Genomic DNA, 20,357 nt, shown 5'->3' on the forward strand with positions numbered 1-20,357 from the left:
GGCGGCGTTTGCGGTGAGCGCAGTGTACTTACACATAGCAGAAGCGTCGGGGACGGGACGGGACGCGCAGTGGCGGCTATTATATTTTTAAAATACTTGTCAAATGACCGGCCGCTCTCTGATTGGCCGGAGAGCTCTCAGCCAATCAGAGAGCGGCCGGTCATTTGACAAGTATTTAAAAATATAATAGCCGCCACTGCGCGTCCCGTCCCCGCCGCTGCTGCTATGTGTAAGTACACTGCGCTCACCGCAAACGCCGCCCGTCCCCGCTGCCCGCCCCCACTACCGCCGCTGGCCGCCACCGCTGCCGCTGGCCGCCCCCACTACTCCCCCGGTGTCTGTATGCATATGCCTGTCAGGTGGCAGGCATATGCATACAGGGAGGTCGGACGTGATCGTATGTACAGACCGTCCGACCTCCCTGATCCGGTCCGATGCGCACGAGACCGCGCATCGGATCGGATCAAATGTCACATACCTACGATTTTGGGCCGATTTCATCCGATTATCGGATGAAATCGTCCCAAAATCGCATAGTGTATGGGGGCCTTCACTGTGGAATGCAGGACAGACCATCTTATCACCCATTATTTACATGCACAATATAACTTGAGTTTACAGAGAATGGTGCACAAAGCTAAACCTGCCAGTAGCAGCAGTTCTGTGTGCATAAATGCCTTAATGATAGTGGTCAGAGGAGAACGGTCAGACTGGTTCAAGCTGACAAGCAGGCGATCGTAATTAACCATGAGTTACACCAGTAGTATTCAGGAGAGCATGTTTGAAAGTGCTGCACATAAAACCTGCAAATTGATGGGAAGCAGCAGCAGAAGACCGCACCTGGTACTGCTAAATCTAAGAAAGAATAGGCTACAGTGGGCATCTGCTCACCTATATTGGACAGGTGTAGATTGTGGATGGGGAAGGGCTTAAAGTGGAGAAGACATTCTGACAATTTTTTACAATATACTTCTGTATGCAGGCCACGTGGTTTGACTAAAAACTGTGGCCACACACAACGGCATAGCGGGTCCCTTCACCGGGACCTGCTTTGCTGCTATGAGCTTGCCCACACATTAGCGGCAGGAACACAGCTTCCGGGTCCTACCACTGTTTGCTGGTGTAGGACGGGACAGACTGTGAAGAACACCTATTTTACCTTACAACGGGGCCACACCCTGCCTTGTTTCTTGTTTTGATAGGCGCTATGTAACTACAACCATTTATTTGGAATCCCTCGTGCTCTCATATTAATTTGCAGCATATTCCGTTTTTTATATAATACCATTTCAATAACATTTAACATTACTGATGTGTCTCCTGAGTTTTGAGGCATCAGGATGGCTCGCTACCATAATGTAAACCATGCTGTATTAATTACAGCAAAGTAATTACTTTATATTTACTAACTGGAAATCAGTTGACCTTCAGTTATGTACTTACGTGAAGTTCTCGCTAAATTGATACTTATGTAAAATTAAAGTCTTACCCTAATGTCTTACGAGCCGCGTTATTTCACAATTTTGTTTTTATCCCATGGAACTCTGTACGGTTTGCATATTTTAGGTGACTTGAGTTTCAGCTGCTGTCACACAAGCAGTGATAACTTAACGATGCTGCTGGGCTATGGTCAAATAGACCAAGTTCAGACTTGTGGTTTGATAAAACCATGCATAGATCAGTGAGATCTGTGCTTGGTTCTGTCCCAAAATATGTGTAAAAGTGATGGTGTGGGGTCATAACCAGCCCCGGGCTCATTGAACTGGTCCTGGTTTCAAAAATAGACGGGACAACATTTGTAGAGGGCCCCTGTAGAGACAGCCCTGGGTTTGAGCCCTGGACAGGGGACCCCCTTTAATGGGGGGGTTCTGACTTAGGACTGACCAGCCACAGTGCGCATGGTACGGCCGGGGACCTTGTATAAAAAGTTTTCCCCGGCTGTGGCATGACACTGCTGGCTGTTGGAGCCCGGTGCTTGTTCCAAAATATGGGGGACCCCAGTTTTTTTGTCCCCCCGTATTTTTGGAGCCAGGACCAGTCCAAGAGCCTGGAGCTGGTCTATTAACCCCTTCCCGACAATTGACGTACATTTACGTCATGGTCGGGAAGTACTTCCCGACACATGGCGTAAATGTACGTCATGGCTTGTAACTGTCACCGCGTCTATAGACGCGGTGACAGTTTCAACATGTCTGCTGTCCCTGACAGCAGACATGTCCGTGCATGCCCAGGGGGGGCTGCGATGCCGCCCCCCCGTCGGCGATCGCTGTGATTGGCTGTTCAGTGTGAACAGCCATTCACAGCGTTTTCCTGTGTCACCGGCGAATAACGTTCGCCGGTGACACGGGATCGGAGGTGATTGGTGCTGTAAAGTACAGCACCAATCACCGCGGGGTGTAAGGGTGACACTGGTGTCACCCCACCTCACCCCGCCCGCCCCCAAAGGCCGTGATTGGTTCGTCGGACCGACGGACCAATCACAGCCAAGGAGGGGGATTTAAACTAACGGTGACTGCACTGCAGACGCCATTCCGGTCTGGAATTGCGTGCAGTGCGGTCACCGTGCCTAGCTGCCGCAGTATACTGACCTGAACCTTGCCAAATACTTACCTGATCCTTGCAAATACCTTGCCTGATCACTGCTTGTAGTGTGCTGGATGCTTCCTGGATCCTGCTTGTAGTGTGCTGGATGCTTCCTGGATCCTGTTACTTGTGACTTCCTGTGTTGTGAACTTGTGCTGCTGCAGTGTAATAGCGTTAGATAGAGAGAGATAGAGAGATAGTGTCAGAGAGTGCTATATTTTGTGCTGCTGCAGTGTGATATAGTTATAGATAGAGAGATAGAGAGAGATAGAGAGAGATAGAGAGAGATAGAGAGAGATAGAGAGAGATAGAGAGAGATAGAGAGAGATAGAGAGAGAGAGATAGAGAGAGATAGAGAGAGATAGAGAGAGATAGAGAGAGATAGAGAGAGATAGAGAGAGATAGAGAGAGATAGAGAGAGATAGAGAGGCCTAGTGACAGAGAGTGCTATATTTTGTGCTGCTGCAGTGTGATAGTTATAGATAGAGAGATAGAGAGAGATAGAGAAAGATAGAGAGAGAGAGAGATAGAGATAGTGACAGATTGTGCTATATATTTTTTATATAACTGACTGCTGCCCCCCCTTTTGTGCTGATCAGTATAAATTAACTGATCAGCAACTTTTTGGGGGCGCAGGTTTTTTTTTATATATATATATACCTGTCACTGCTGCTGCTGCAGTGTCATAGAGTGATAGATAGTGAGAGATAGAGAGATAGAGAGAGATAGTGACAGAGAGTGATAGAGAGTGCTAAATTTTGTGTCTGCTGCCCCCGCCTTTTGTGCTGATCACTATATCTGAGGTGATCAGCAACTTTTTGGGGGTGCAGAGGTTTTTTTTTTTATATTTCTCTTTCCTCCACTAGGTGACACTGGAGAGTTACAGTGGGGAATAGAAGGCGACCACAGGGAGCTTGGGCACTTTAGAATAAATTAATAGTGACTAACTCCTCCCCTTCTACTTCCTCTCCTAGGCAGTTTTTAGCATGTGCCCTGCGGGAGCTGGGTGCGTTCAAGGCTCACTCCTGAGCTTTATTGATTTTTTAAATATACGATGCTACAATCAGCAAGAGGACAGGCAGGTAGCTCCCTGTCCCTACCTGCTTGCGACGCGGGCGCTGTCGGCAGGTCCGGTCGCAGCTGCATGCAGCTCGCCTCCGGTACCTGGCTGCAGGATCCACTGATCCTGAGGTCCCGTCGCCGCTGCTTGCAGCGCGCCTCGAGGACCACTCAGCATGCCGCACCCGACAGCTATGGCAGGGGTAAGTATAACACTGATTCCCCGCTAGCGGGGGATTCAGTGTAAAAAGCCGCGGCAGCGCACTTTTTAAACACGGCGCCATTCCTGAGGAGCGAGAGCGCGGCATGCTGGGTACTTCCGCTTCCTCCTTCTTTGTAGGAGCGGCGGCCATTGAAGAAGCAGCGTGATCCGCGGCTCCCTCGAAGCGTCTGTGAAGTGCCGGTGACCCTGGTTCAGTGAGTCACAGCGGGACATAGGAGGTCAGGGCAGCTTGGACTGTGTCCAAAAAGGTCCCTTAGCCGGCGCAAGTTATATTTATATACAGTGCGCGTAGCGGCCTCGTGGCAGACTCTGCCTCTTTCCTATACCTCCTCTCCTGTCCGGTATTCCAGCTTTTCTCTCCTTTCTGTGTAAGATTGCGGAGTGTATGATGGCTGGTAAAAAGATTGCGTGCAAAAAGTGCAGCAATAAGTTCGCGCCACAAGCGGAGGGCGCCATTTTATGTCCCTCATGTACTGCATCCCCAGCCCCCACCCCATCTACATCGGGGCAGGAACCTCCTGTATGGGCTTCACAATTGTCTACAGTAATTTCTCAGTTAGCGTCTGAGTTATCTTCTGCCAGACAGGACAGGGATGCAGCCAGGGATCAGCAGGCAGAGTTAACCTCTGCTGTGGAGAGTCTGTCTAGAGCATTGCATGCAGACACCTCTACACCCCCTCCCCCTAGACTGGCTTCTGCTAATAGGATGTTTCCTCAGGTCCCTCTGTTAGATGATACAGATGATGACATGCCAGCTCTAGAGGAGGGTGAATTTCATGACCCTGATGCTCAGCCTGACGCTGAGCCTGATGCTCCGCTTATGCAGGACACTGATGTCCCTTCTCAGGGTTTAGAGGACTTAATACAAGCAGTCCGGTTAACCCTCAATGTAGCAGAGGAGGTGAGACCGGCTGCGCGTCCCTCAGTGTTTGCTAAAAGGCAAAAACAGTCTGCATATTTCCCAGCCTCAGAGGAGCTGGATGAACACTTGCAAAAAGCCTGGTTACACCCAGATAAAAAGTTTCAGGTTTCTCAGAGATTTTTCACTGCCTATCCTTTTCCTAAGGATGCTAGAAAGTCATGTAAGACGCCACCTGCTGTTGATTCTTCGGTATCACGTTTGTCTAAAAAGACAGTGTTACCCATCCCAGGTGCCTCTACCCTTAAAGATGTGTCTGATAGGCGGTTAGAGAGTGCTCTGAAGAATGTTTATACAGCTGCTGGTCTTTTACAACGTCCGGCACAGGTGGGTTGCTGGGTCAATAGGGCCATGGAGGTATGGGCATCCCAGGTGGCCTCCTCTCTAGACCCAGAGGCAAGTGATATGTTGCTCTTAGTGGAACACATACGTGAGGCTGCAGATTATTTGGTTGAAGCCTCTTCAGACGTTTGTATGCTTGCAGCCCGTATTTCTGCTCTCTCAGTTTCTGCTCGCCGTACGCTTTGGTTGAGACAGTGGAATGCAGACGCCGACTCCAAAAAGGCGGTGGAGGCATTACCCTTTGCTGGGGAGGCCCTCTTTGGTCCAGAGCTGGACAAAATGATTTCACAGGCTACAGGGGGTAAGTCTCAGTTCCTGCCCACTGCAGCCCCTCCCCCACGTAGGTCATTTCCTACTACGGGAGGGCAGTCCTTTCGGTCCTTTCGGCCCACCCCCAGATTCAGGGGTAGGTCTAGGGGAGCGGCTTCTAGCTCCAGAGGCTTCCGAGGAAGAGGCAGAGGCTCAGCCAGTGCTCCAATCCTGGATCCAAAGGTTACCTCAAAGCCCTCAGCATGACTCCCCCAGCTCCTGTCCAGATCACAGGGTGGGAGGCCGGCTTCTCTTTTACCATCAGGTATGGGCCGGTTCATGCAAGGATGCATGGGTAAAGGACCTGGTAGCAGTAGGCTACAAGATAGATTTCTTGTTGCCTCCTCCTCAACGGTTTTTTCCCACAGGTTTGCCAGCTTCTCAGGAAAAAGGCAGGGCCTTACAGGCCGCCATCCAAAAGCTCAGGGATCAAGGGGTGGTTATCCCGGTCCCGGAACCAGAAAGGGCAAAGGGATTCTATTCCAGCCTTTTTCTGGTTCCCAAGCCGGACGGCTCAGTGAGACCCATCTTGAACCTGAAGCAGCTCAACCCCTTCTTACGGTTCACTCGCTTCAAGATGGAGTCTCTCCAGTCTGTCATTGCAGGCCTGGAACCAGGGGAGTTTCTTGTATCCATCGATATCAAAGATGCATACCTGCATATCCCAATCTGGCCTCCTCACCAGGCATTCTTGCGGTTCGCAGTCCAGAACTATCACCTACAGTTCCGAGCCCTCCCATTCGGCCTCTCCTCTGCGCCTCGGGTATTTACCAAAGTGATGGCTGTCATGATGGAAATACTCAGGGCTCAGGGAGTTACCATTGTCCCTTATTTGGACGACCTTCTGCTGAAGGCTCCGTCCAAGGAGGTTCTGCTGCACAACATCCAACTGACACGTCGGATCCTGGAGTCCCATGGCTGGATGCTCAACATCCAAAAGTCACAGCTGACCCCATCGCAGAGGATCCTGTTCCTAGGGATGATTCTGGACACTGTCCAGAGAAGGGTGTTCCTCCCCATGGACAAGATCTTGTCCCTGCAGGAAGCGGTGCGACTGGTGCTGCAGCATCGAACAGTCACAGTTCTCCTTTGCACAAAGCTGCTGGGAAGGATGGTGGCCACGTTCGAGGCGGTGCAGTATGGGCGGTTTCGCTCTCGGCCCTTCCATCTGTGTCTGCTCCGCCAGTGGACAGGCTCACACCTGTTTGTACAGCAGAGGATCTCTCTCTCCCATCAGGCTCGAGCGTCTCTGGCGTGGTGGCTCAACTCCAGCAACCTGCAGGAGGGAAGGAGGTTCGCCATTCACAATTGGACGCTCCTCACCACGGACGCCAGCCTCAGGGGCTGGGGAGCGGTCACGCTGGGCCTCCACTTCCAAGGACTGTGGACCCCGGAGGAAGCACAGATGTCCATCAATGTGCTGGAACTGCGAGCAGTGTATTATGCCATGCTCCAGGCAGAAGTGGTTCTCCGGAACAAGGACATCAGGGTGCAGTCCGACAATGCCACGGCGGTGGCTTACATCAACAAGCAGGGAGGCACCCGCAGCCGTGCAGCGATGAGAGAGGTAAAGAGGATTCTGTGCTGGGTGCAGGAGCACGCAGGGGCCGTGTCCGCCATTTTCATACCAGGCGTGGAAAATTGGGAGGCGGATTACCTCAGCCGGCGGGACGTACACCACGGAGAGTGGTGTCTGAACCCTCTGGTCTTCCAGACCCTGACCCGTCGGTGGGGTTGTCCGCAGATAGACATGATGGCCTCCAGACACAACCATCAGTTGCCCCGGTACTGCGCTCGGACAAGAGATCCACAGGCGGTGGCTGTAGACGCTCTCACGGCACCCTGGACGGATCAGTTCCTTTACATCTTTCCTCCAGTGCCTCTCATCCCTCGGGTTCTGCAGAGAATCCGACGGGAGTCGGTGACGGTCCTGTTCATTGCCCCGGACTGGCCTCGCCGGTCGTGGTACACGGTACTAACAGGCCTGTTAGTAGACGAGCCATGGCCTCTGCCTCTCTGCGAAGACCTGCTAACACAGGGTCCGTTCGCCTGTCCCAACTTACAGCAGCTTCATTTGACGGCATGGCTGTTGAGAGGTCCATCTTGAGGAAGGCAGGGATCCCGCAGGCGGTGATTCCAACCATGATAGGAGCCAGAAAGCAGGTTACCTCGGTGCATTACCACCGCATCTGGAGGGCCTATGTGGCCTGGTGCGAATCCAGGAGGGTTTCGCCGGTGAACTTCAAATTGGCCAGATTACTGCTATTCTTGCAGAAGGGTTTGGCTTCAGGACTCCGGCTGGGGTCCTTGAAGGTTCAAGTATCCGCCCTCTCCATTTTTTTCCAGAAGAAGCTGGCTCTTCTTCCTCAGGTACAGACTTTCTTCCAAGGGGTGTTGCGGCTGCAACCTCCCTTCAGACCTCCTACTGCTCCATGGGACCTGAATGTGGTACTGGCTTTTCTCCAGTCCTCTGTATTTGAGCCCATGGAAGAGGTGGAACTAAAATACGTCACCTGGAAGACTGTATTACTATTGGCCTTGGCTTCAGCTAGAAGGGTGTCGGAACTCAGTGCTCTTTCTTGTAAGGCACCCTTCTTACGGTTCCATGAGGACAGAGCGGAGCTACGCAACTCTAGTGTTTTTCTCCCAAAGGTGGTCTCGGCATTCCACATTAACCAACCTATTGTGGTGCCGGCCTTTCGGGAGGACTCACAGGAGTCTAGGGCGCTGGACGTGGTCCGGGCCTTGAGAGTCTACGTGGCCAGAACAGAATCTGTACGTAAGTCGGATGCCTTATTTGTCCTCTATGACTCCTTGCGTCCTGGTTGGCCAGCCTCCAAGCAGGCCCTGGCCAGGTGGATCAGATTGACAATTCGTCAAGCTTATGTGGCCTCCTCCAGGGTGCCACCTTCTTTAATCTCCGCCCATTCTACAAGGTCGGTGGGTACCTCCTGGGCGGCTGCCCGTGGAGTGTCTATACAGGATCTATGTAGAGCGGCTACGTGGTCTGGTCAGAGGACCTTTGTCCGCTTTTACAAGTTTGACACTTTTGCGGCGGCCGCTTCGCGGTTTGGCCGTTCGGTGTTAAGGGGCTCTCAGCGTCATCCCACCCGTGTTGGGAGCTCTGGGACGTCCCCACTGTAACTCTCCAGTGTCACCTAGTGGAGGAAAGAGAAAAGGGGATTTTGTACTTACCGTTAAATCCTTTTCTCAGACTCCATAGGTGACACTGGACGCCCACCCGACGCTGTCTCTCTGGTTTACTGTTTGGTTTTCAGGTTGAGCAATTACCTGAGGTAAAAGAGACTGCTATACTCAGTCTGAGTTCTAAGTTTTACTAAGTTTGTTTCTGGATGAGTTCATTCTGTTATGAATGCTATTTTTCAGACTATATGTTCACTCTATGTGAGCGTGTGTGTGTGACTTGTTATGTTATGTTTGACCTCCTCTCGGAAGTGGGTTGTTTTTCCTTTCTTCCAGCTCCCTCCGGGCACATACTTAACTGCCTAGGAGAGGAAGTAGAAGGGGAGGAGTTAGTCACTATTAATTTATTCTAAAGTGCCCAAGCTCCCTGTGGTCGCCTTCTATTCCCCACTGTAACTCTCCAGTGTCACCTATGGAGTCTGAGAAAAGGATTTAACGGTAAGTACAAAATCCCCTTATACCTGTCAGTTGCTGCCAGTTGCACCAAAGGTTGTGCACCTGCTGCCCCTCACTGGTAATCAGTGTCGCATCACTGATCACCTTTTTTTTTTTTGTGGGTGCTGTGGGGTCTTTTTTTAATTTTTTTTTTTACACACACTGTGATTTTGTGGGTGTCCTGTGGCCACTGCGCGCTGATCAGTGACGTACATCACTGATCAGCTTTTTCGGCACAGGGTTGATCTATTTTTTTTTTTTTTTATCAAATTCCTGTTGCCTTTGAGCGCTGTTCAGTGACGGACGTTACTGACCAACATCTGTGCTCAATTTTTGGCGCAGGACCTTTTTTTTTTTTTTTAACCCCTTCAATTTTTTTTTTTTTTTTTAACCCCTTCAATTTTTTTTTTTTTTTTGTATAAAGTATTTTTTTTTTCTGCACTACATACACACTACACACTACATACCCCCCGGGTTGAAATAAAGTTTGTACCCCCCCCTACACTATACACGTGTTGAAACATTTCACTACCAGTAACACAAAAATAAAAATGGCATCCCAAATGTCATCCCAAATGTCATCCCAGTCATCCAGAAGAATGTATTCAGCGGAGGAGGCATATGCCATGCTTGCCTCTGACTCTGACACAGCCAGTGAGGCAAGCGGGGAATTTGAAGGATTCGTCTTAAGCACCTCTTCCTCCTCTGGTGATGAGGGACCCCCTCAAAGACGCCCCCGTAGAGCAGCTGAGACCCCCCCCCCCAATAATTGATCTCGTATGGACCCCACCACCAGACAATTTTGAGCCCCAGGTTCCTGAGTTTTTGGCCATGCCAGGAATCCAATTTGATTCCACAGGTCTCAGAGAAATTGACTTTTTCAAATTATTTTTCTCTGATGATTTTATAAATTTAATGGTGGACCAAACTAATTTATATGCCCAGCAGTTTATTGCTCAAAACCCCACATCATCATTTGCTAGGTGGACCCCTGTAGATGCAGTAGAGATGATGACGTTTTGGGGTCTGGTGTTTCATATGGGCATAGTAAAAAAGCCAGAAATTAGGCAATATTGGAGTACAGATGTTCTGTACAGCACCCCATTTTACCGTATGGCCATGCCCCGGGCTCGATTTGAGACGATCCTTAAATTTTTGCATTACAACGATAATGCACAGTGCCCACCCAGAGATGATCCCACCTTTGACCGGCTATTCAAAGTCAGGCCGGTCATTGATCATTTCAGTGCCAAATTTGAAGACATGTACATCCCAGATAAATTCATTTGCATAGACGAGTCCCTTATACATTTTAAAGGAAGGGTTAAATTCCGCCAGTACCTTCCCAGTAAGAGGGCAAGGTATGGCATAAAAATGTATAAGCTGTGTGAAAGCACCTCAGGGTACACTCACAGGTTTAGGGTATATGAAGGGAAGGATTCAAGAATTGAACCGCCAGAATGCCCCCCCTCCCTCGTAGGTGTTAGTGGAAAAATTGTCTGGGATTTAGTGCACCCCTTCCTGGATAAAGGTTATCACCTCTATGTGGATAACTTTTACACTAGCATCCCCCTGTTTAAGGCCCTTGGTTCAAGAGGTACAGCAGCTTGCGGTACTGTGCGCAAGAACCAAAGAGGCCTCCCAAAAACATACATTGCCCAAGTAATGAGAAGGGGTGAAAGCAGGGGAATATGCACCGAAAATATGTTGTTGGTCAAATATAAGGACAAGAGGGATGTCCTTATACTGACAACAATTCACGGAGACAGTACCACCTCCGTCCCTGTACGAGGTACCAGTACCCACACCTCAAAACCTAATTGTATCCTGGATTACAATAGGTACATGGGCGGAGTGGATCTTTCAGATCAGGTACTGAAGCCGTACAGTGCCCTGCGGAAAACAAAAATCTGGTACAAGAAGCTGGCCGTGTATATCATCCAGATGGCACTGTATAACGCTTACCTGCTATTCCGTTCTACCGGCCAGAGGGGGACATTTATGCACTTTCAAGAGAAAGTCATAAAGGGCCTAATATTTGGGAACCAGCAGGCAGAGCGCCCCAGTACTTCTAGTACTGGCCCCCGTATTGTACCAGGGCAGCATTTTCCTGATGAAATCCCCTCCACTGGAAAAAAGGGCAGGACACAAAAAAGGTGCAAAGTTTGCTATAAAAAGGGAATAAGAAAGCAAACTATTTTCCAGTGTGACACTTGCCCAGACAAACCCGGCCTATGTATAAAGGAGTGTTTTAAAATATACCACACATCTATGGATTATTAGGTTCATCATTTCACCGTGCTTCGGGGGTCTTGCTAATGCCACATAGCACCCACCATTCATTCCACCAGAATCTGAGCCGCAAAATCCAAAAATCACTCCTTCCCTTCTGAGTCCTGCCATGCACCCAACTGGTATTTTTTGGTCACATGTGAGGCATTGCCGTACTCGGGAGAAATTGGGGCACAGATTTTGGGGTGCTTTTTCTCCTTCATACCTTCTGAAAATGAAAAATTTTGAGCCAGAACTGCATTTTTGTGTAAAAAAATGTAATTTTTCATTTTCACTGCCCACTTGTATCAAAATTGGTGAAACCCCTGGGGGTTTGAAATGTACACTATACCCCTAGATGAATTCCCTGAGGGGTGTAGTTTGCAAAATGGGGTCACTTGTGGGGGGGTTCCACTGTATTGGTGCTTTGGGGGTCTTGCTAATGCGACATAGCACCCACCATCATTCCACCAGAATTTGTGCTGCAAAATCCAAATATCACTCCTTCCCTTCTGAGTCCTGCCACTTTTTGGTCACACATGAGGCATTGCCGTACTCGGGAGAAATTGGGGCACAGATTTTGGGGTGCTTTGTCTCCTTCATACCTTCTGAAAATGAAACATTTCGAGCCAGAACTGCATTTTTGTGTAAAAAAATGTAATTTTTCATTTTCACTGCCCACTTGTATCAAAATTGGTGAAACCCCTGGGGGTTTGAAATGTACACTATACCCCTAGATGAATTCCCTGAGGGGTGTAGTTTGCAAAATGGGGTCACTTGTGGGGGGGTTCCACTGTATTGGTGCTTTGGGGGTCTTGCTAATGCGACATAGCACCCACCAAAATTCCACCAGAATCTGAGCTGCAAAATCCAAAAATCACTCCTTCCCTTCTGAGTCCTGCCATGCACCCAAATGGTATTTTTTGGTCACATGTGAGGCATTGCCGTACTCGGGAGAAATTGGGGCACAGATTTTGGGGTGCTTTGTCTCCTTCATTCCTTGTGAAAATGAAAAATTTTGAGCCAGAACTGCATTTTTGTGTAAAAAATGTAATTTTTCATTTGCACAGCCCAGTTGTATCAAAATTGGTGAAACCCCTGGGGGTTTGAAATGTACACTATACCCCTAGATGAATTCCCTGAGGGGTGTAGTTTGCAAAATGGGGTCACTTGTGGGGGGGTTCCACTGTATTGGTGCTTGGGGGGTCTTGCTAATGCGACATAGCACCCACCAAAATTCCACCAGAATCTGAGCTGCAAAATCCAAAAATCACTCCTTCCCTTCTGAGTCCTGCCATGCACCCAAATGGTATTTTTTGGTCACATGTGAGGCATTGCCGTACTCGGGAGAAATTGGGGCACAGATTTTGGGGTGCTTTTTCTCCTTCATACCTTCTGAAAATGAAAAATTTTGAGCCAGAACTGCATTTTTGTGTAAAAAAATGTAATTTTTCATTTTCACTGCCCAGTTGTATCAAAATTGGTGAAACCCCTGGGGGTTTGAAATGTACACTATACCCCTAGATGAATTCCCTGAGGGGTGTAGTTTGCAAAATGGGGTCACTTGTGGGGGGGTTCCACTGTATTGGTGCTTGGGGGGTCTTGCTAATGCAACATAGCACCCACCAACATTCCACCAGAATCTGTGCTGCAAAATCCAAAAATCACTCCTTCCCTTCTGAGTCCTGCCATGCACCCAAATGGTATTTTTTGGTCACATGTGAGGCATTGCCGTACTCGGGAGAAATTGGGGCACAGATTTTGGGGTGCTTTGTCTACTTCATTCCTTGTGAAAATGAAAAATTTTGAGCCAGAACTGCATTTTTGTGTAAAAAATGTAATTTTTCATTTGCACAGCCCAGTTGTATCAAAATTGGTGAAACCCCTGGGGGTTTGAAATGTACACTATACCCCTAGATGAATTCCCTGAGGGGTGTAGTTTGCAAAATGGGGTCACTTGTGGGGGGGTTCCACTGTATTGGTGCTTGGGGGGTCTTGCTAATGCGACATAGCACCAACCAAAATTCCACCAGAATCTGAGCTGCAAAATCCAAAAATCACTCCTTCCCTTCTGAGTCCTGCCATGCACCCAAATGGTATTTTTTGGTCACACGTGAGGCATTGCCGTACTCGGGAGAAATTGGGGCACAGATTTTGGGGTGCTTTTTCTCCTTCATACCTTCTGAAAATGAAACATTTTGAGCCAGAACTGCATTTTTGTGTAAAAAAATGTAATTTTTCATTTTCACTGCCCAGTTGTATCAAAATTGGTGAAACCCCTGGGGGTTTGAAATGTACACTATACCCCTAGATGAATTCCCTGAGGGGTGTAGTTTGCAAAATGGGGTCACTTGTGGGGGGGTTCCTAAATTTTAGCATCTTATGGTGCCTAGAAACCTACATGGTGCCTAAAAAATAATCTTATAAAAAGGAGGCTCCAAAATCAAGTAGGTGCTCCTTCTATTATGAAGCCTGTGGTTTGGTCAACGTGCACACTAGGGCCACATATAGGATATTTATGAAAACAAAAGAATTGGGGGAATCAATTTTTAGTCACATTTCTCTAGTAAAATGTACTGTGTTCCTTAGAAAAATGTATTAAAATTGCAAATCTGCAAAAAAAATGAAATTTTGAAATTTCACCTACACTTTGTTTTAATTCCTGTGAAACACCTAAAGGGTTAACAAACTTCCAAAATGCTGTTTTGAATACTGTGAGGGGTGCAGTTTTTGAAATGGTATCATTTATGGGGGTGTCTCACATACAAGTCCCTCAAAGTCACATCAGAACTGAACTGGTCCCTAAAAAAATCAGTGTTTGAAATTTTCTTGAAAATTTGAGAATTTGCTATTCATATTGTAAGCCTCCTAGTGTCCAAAAAATTAAAAGGAAGTTGAAATAATGATGGAAACATAAAGTAGACATATGGTCTATGTTAGTTATTAACTATTTTGAGTGGTATGATTATTTGTCTCACAAGCAGAAAATTTAACATTTAGCAAATTGCTAAATTTTCCATTTTTTTACGACATTTTGGTATTTTTCACAAAAAAACACAGACTGTATCGACCCAAATTTACCACTAATTTGAAGTACAATGTGTCACGAAAAAACAATCTCAAAATCACTGGGATAAGTAAAAGCAAAAAAAAGTTATCCCCACTTAAGTGATACATGTCAGATTTGAAAAAAAGGGCTCTGTCAGGAACGCAAAAACTGGCTCTGTCAGGAAGGGGTTAAATACAGGGAACCACTACACATTTTGTCCCCTGTATTTTTGAAACTAGGACGGGCTTAATGAGACTAGGGCTGGTACCTGGGGACCCCACATCAGTTTGTTTTTTTAGTAAATACTGCATACTCCCATGTAAAAGAAAATCGGGTACTTGTGTATTATCACGGCGCCCATCGCATCGCATACCATAATGGTATGCAATGCGATATCACGCGATGTTGTACAATTTTAAAATTGTATGACATTGTATATGGCATGCAATGCCATACAATGCGATGGGATGCGATTAAAAATTGTATAAGCACCCTAATGGGTGCTTACAATGTTAAATGCACCCCCACGCAAACCCCCCACTATAAACGTGAACCCGAAGCGTGGCGAGCGGCGGCGGTACGCGTCCTACGACCTTTTCATACCCCCACTATCCATGTCGGCGTGGAGGTATTTTATAAAGTGTGGCGAGCTCAGCGAACCACCGAGCCCGAAGCGAGCGGACGCGCATAACTTCACAGGTATACGCGTCCCCTCACCACGCTTCGGGCTCGGTGGCTCGCTGCGCTCACCAAACTATATAAAATCAACTCCAAGCCGAAGTGGATAGTGGGGGTATGAAAAGGTCATAGGACGCGTACCGCTGTGCTCGCCGCGCTTCGGGTTCACGTTTATAGTGGGGGGTGGCGTGGGGGTGCATTTAACATTGTAAGCACCCATTAGGGTGCTTATACAATTTTACATCGTATATGGGGCAAAATCGCATCGCATGCCATCGGGTGTATGGCATGCGAGGCGATACGATCAAAAATCGGGCGACAATTATCGCGGGTGCCGTGCTAGTACACAAGTACCGAAAATCGCACATAATCCTTACTAAAAACCACACAAAATCACATGCGAATGCGACTTTGTCTAAAAAATGCACCCTTATTACAGTACATCTCACCCAAGGACCTGAAGGCACTGTCCAGAGTCTGTTGTCCATCATTTTTGCAATTTCTAGTAAATTCTTTGGTACTTGTTTCCTAGCACGGTGCCCGTCGGGTCCCATCGCATACCTTAACTTAAGGACCCGATCGACCCGATTTTCAGGCTTTAAAGACGTTTTTAACGCTCTTTGAAAATCGGTCGCATCGCATGCCATAATAATGGCATGCGATGCGACCGACCAGATTTTTACATTGGACCCAATGTTAAATGACCCCCAGACCCAATTTTTAATTGTAAATGCCCCCCCATTGTTAACGCAATGGCACGATCAACGTAAACCCTGAAGCGTGGCGAGCGCAGCGGTACGCGTCCTCCGACCTTTTCATACCCCCACTATCCACGTCGGCGTGGAGTTGATTTTATATAGTGTGGCGAGCGCAGTGAGTGGACGCGTAATACGTCTGAAGTAATGTGCGTCCCCTCGCCACGCTTTGGGCTCGGTGGCTCGCTGCGCTCACCACACTATATAAAATCAACTCCACGCCGACGTGGATAGTGGGGGTATGAAAAGGTCGGAGGACGCGTACCGCCGCCCCTCGCGGGCTCGCTGCGTGAGCCACGCTTCGGGTTGACGTTGATCGTGGTGTGGCGTTAACAATGGGGGGGGGCATACAATGAAAAATGGGGTCTGGGGGGCATTTAACATTGGGGCCAATGTAAAAATTGGGTTGGTCGCTCAATCGCATCGCATGCGATTTGGTTGCATGAGATGCGATCGACCCGATTTCATACAATTAAAATCGGTGGCGCTGTGCTAGGAAACAAGTACCAATTATTTTTATTTGATGACATAATTTCTATGCTACTACATGTTATTAGTCTTTCCTGCACGGCTTCTGAGAATACCTCACGCCGCTGTACCTGACATGTCTGTTTTGCAGCCTTTCATCATTGGAAAACTTCCATCACCATTTGGGGAAGAAATGAAAGGTGTCGCGGATGCATCTGGAATTCCACTAGGTATAGTTCTATCACCCCTATCAGACACATATATTACATTAAGATGTTGTATGTCGGCTGCAAGTATACCTGCAGAAATTAAGATTGAGCCCTTTATTATAAACTTGTGCCACATTTTAATATATAAAACCCAGATGTCCTGACTAACTCCTCAATGCCCAGCCCAAACCCATTGACCTAGAGACATGAAATTGTGGGAGTATATTCCTTCCCACTAAGCAGGGATTTATTTGAAATTCAAATCTTAAAGTGGCCAGATTTATTGTCAGATTGGGCTGGTTGGAATAAAATCATGGTAATGGATGAGAGCAAATGACAGTTGACCATTTGCTTTGAAATGCTCGAAAACTGCCAAACTCTGATATTACCAGGTTTTTGTTCAAACCAGTCAAATCTGACAATCTATAGTTGTATCCAGTTTTAGGGAGTGAAAAGGGGCTCAAATATGTTTGCAGCAATGTACACGTGGAAAACCATTCGCAATAACCCACCATTGAAAGGTTTCCCCCCTGTTCACAGCACCAAGTAACTTTAAACTCATTGGGCGCTGCAATCACTGTGGGAAATGGTGGCCCTTCCTCCCCATGGCCATGTCCGCCGGTGTTCTTAGGCGGCACTCCCAGAAATCACCGGGGTTTTGCTTGCAAGCGTACCGCACGTGTACGGTCATTCGATATTAGTCAGGGCTTCTATAGAGACTGAATTGTCCCTACTATTTTTTTGGCTGATGGGTGCATTTTTTAAATCTTTGCAATGTGTTTTAAGGGGTTTTATTTTTTAAATGTCGTCCTTTTTATGGTTGATAAAAAGGGGTAAACATGAAATGGTACAAGTGGGTACATAGGAATGTATCTGTGTCCACTTATCTGTAAACCTTCTCTCAGAATGAATATGAGGGTCCACTTGAAAGGGTGGTTGTCTTCATTGGGTAATTCTCAGAACCGCTCCTAAAAATTGGGGACAGAGAGTATCCTGAATCCTAGGGAAGAGTGATCATTCTTGCCAGCCTAGGCTCAGTGGTGACAACCCTAGCAGACCCCACACCCTTATATCAAAAAGAAGTCCATAGACTTGCTGTGCGAGCGTGCCATTTCTCCTCCCCTGAACAACAAGGCTACAATCATCAATAACACTCTACTTAAGTTGATTGAAGGGGCAGAAAGAAGACTACCCTGTGTAGTTCCCCAACCCTTCTCTTCTCCCAACCCACAAGCCTCTCATCAAAGTGAAGGTTCCAGTGATGTTGCTCTGAAAACAAACCCGTCCAGTCTCCAATAGCCCTAGGTTGCAAGTGAAGGCCCTCCACATATGTTATGGGTTTGTTCAGCATCCCAGCGGTTTGGATGCCGGTATTCACAATACAGACGCCAGCATCCCATTTGCTGCTAGGAGACCAGAATGGAGACGTGCAGGGGACAATAGCATGGGGATGCCCTATGTTTCCTGGGTGTTCCCAGAAAAACGGTGGATGCTCCCAGGAAACCACTGGGCGTCCCCATCCGAACACAGGTGGACAGCTGCCTGACTGAGCCAGGCGGCTGATGACACAGGACGTCAGCCGCCCACCCTGTTCTCAGACCCGGACGCCGCAAATATAGGTCAGTCAAGACTGACTTATATTTGCGAACAGGGGAAACATAATTTGATGGTAGGTGAACATCGTATGATTTCACCTCCATTCACAATGCAACGGGTATATCGCACAGCGGCGGAGACGGGAATTTATGCTGCCTAGCGAGTCAACCAGAATCATGCCCACTGTTACTAATGGCTATTCCTATGTTTTATTCCAGGGGAGGTAATGTTGTTCAACATCTTCTATGAGATATTTACTGTCTGCACATCTGTGGTGGCAGAGGACACATCCGGTAAGCTTTACTTGGTTGTTTTACAGCTTAGGTTTAATGACATTTGATTCATTTATGTATTTATCATTATGTATTGTAATAATTACAGGGGCATTGCTCCATGCCAGGAACCTGGATTTTGGATTATTCCTTGGGTGAGTGAACACATTTCTCGTTTGGGATAACTGGTGGCATTTAATCCTTCAGCAGACACAGAAGCGTGTGGGGCTGGCTAATCAGCTGAAGGGCTCTATCGCACTTTACATAATGTGTTCAGCTGGGAACGGCGTGGCTTTGTTCCTCGCTGCTGCAGCCGCCTTACCGACAGATAAACACTTAATAGAAGAGAGGACCCACTGAGTAATAGGATGTATAGTTAGCAGAGGCCTGATTGTCAAAATCCTTCTTTATATCGTCCATTTTACCCATGATCCTTGTGGATTATTATTGTATTTAAAGTCATAAACTCTATATAACCGTTGTAGGAAAAAAAAGTATCTGTTTAGTTTCTGTGCTTCCCATTGCTGGCCTCTGCATACAGTATACATTCCATGTATCTGCTGCCGATCTCACGGCAGTGTGCCCCGGGTGTGGATCGTTATGTCGACAGTCAATGTGGAAAAGGGCGGCATGAGTTTCCCATGATTCTTGGTGCCTAGGTGGATAATGACACTGTATTAGAGTACCGCGTCCCCTCGCATGGATCATTGCACTCGGCACACTATTATATTCTCCCTCTATGCCCACTGGGATGGTAAAGCATGAGCATGTCGGTTTAAAAGAAAATCCTGAATAACCCATTTTACACGTCAACCCTTTTTCCATGTCAACCTTTTGCTTGTCGACCTAATGACTGCATACCGTGCCCTTCTGTGCACAATAGTACTTATATGATATTACCCCTGTAGATCATATCTAGCATATGTGAGCTCAATGAATAGAATACATTACTGTAGCTTTATTCTGCTGTTCTCTTTCATGACCGGAGGTAGTTTGCAGTTTGTGGTGTCAAGTTTATTTATGTGGTGTGTTTGCTATACCAGGAATAACTTTTTTTTTTTCTATAATCTGGATTATTTGTTTCTATTCTCTGAATTTTGTGATTTTATAGGCAAGGAAATGGGTAAAATCCTAACAAAAGAAGTTTTTACTGAATTCTAATGCACCAGGGTGTAAGTAGTTATAGGAACAAGAGCAATGGGCTGTGTATATTGCAGGTATTCTATGTCATTTCTAGTGATGTGCAGCAAATCCTGTTTAGGATTCGCTGCACATTCGCAGGGTTCCAGAGGGCAGGAGCATTCGCTGCCAGCTATCCCTGTCACCCTATTCAAAGCAGCAGGGTCTCGCTGCCCCTGACAGCGATTTTTAACCGCTGCAGGGAGATGGAAGCCTTCCTGCCTGTGCCGGAATGTGTGTTGGGGGGGAAGGGGGGGCTCCCGGGGACACAGGCAGCACAAGCTGTCCCCGGGAGAGCTGGCAGGGGCACTGTGGAGGAAGCTGCTGCACTGGTCTCACTCATGCATATGTAATGAGCGGGACCAGTGTGAAGTGAATATCTAATGAGCAGCTCCCTGCCCCCTGCTGGCAAATGTGTAAAAAAAAAATAATAATAATAATAATAAATATATATTCATGTGCTAATGCAAATAGCATGCCTCTTCACAGAATACAATTTCTGATTTTTTTGACACCATAAAAAATCATGCTGAAAGTAGTTCCCCATTCCTAGCATTGAATACACTCTTGGCTAATCACAGTGAAAACCCCATTGACATACACCGAGCATGAAACTGAGAACTGGCCGGCATTCACTGTTCACTTTTGGTGAACAGTGAACACTGAATAGGGTGCATCAGATTTTCAGTGAAAAAGATTCACAGCCAAAACAAAAAAAAAAACAGTGAATCGGGAGCATTGAATACTGCCCTACAGTATGTCTGCATGACCCCATGATGGAGAGAAAACCTGTCTCCTTTTCTGCT

The 20,357-nt window shown here is 47.4% G+C and overlaps 1 protein-coding gene across 1 annotated transcript in view; it reads left to right on the forward strand.

Moving 5' to 3' along the window:
- The window catches only part of ASAH1 (N-acylsphingosine amidohydrolase 1), a 33,377-nt gene that overhangs the window by 7,257 nt on the left and 5,763 nt on the right, over window positions 1-20,357 (forward strand). Inside the window, exons 5-7 of the mRNA XM_083169431.1 lie at window positions 16,447-16,525; window positions 18,319-18,393; window positions 18,482-18,527. Coding sequence (XP_083025557.1) covers window positions 16,447-16,525; window positions 18,319-18,393; window positions 18,482-18,527 — 200 coding nt within the window. The remainder of the gene's footprint in view (window positions 1-16,446; window positions 16,526-18,318; window positions 18,394-18,481; window positions 18,528-20,357) is intronic.

This window comes from Crinia signifera, chromosome 1 (genome assembly GCF_055691185.1).
Source record: "Crinia signifera chromosome 1, ASM5569118v1, whole genome shotgun sequence".
NCBI classification, from domain to species: Eukaryota; Metazoa; Chordata; class Amphibia; order Anura; family Myobatrachidae; genus Crinia; species Crinia signifera.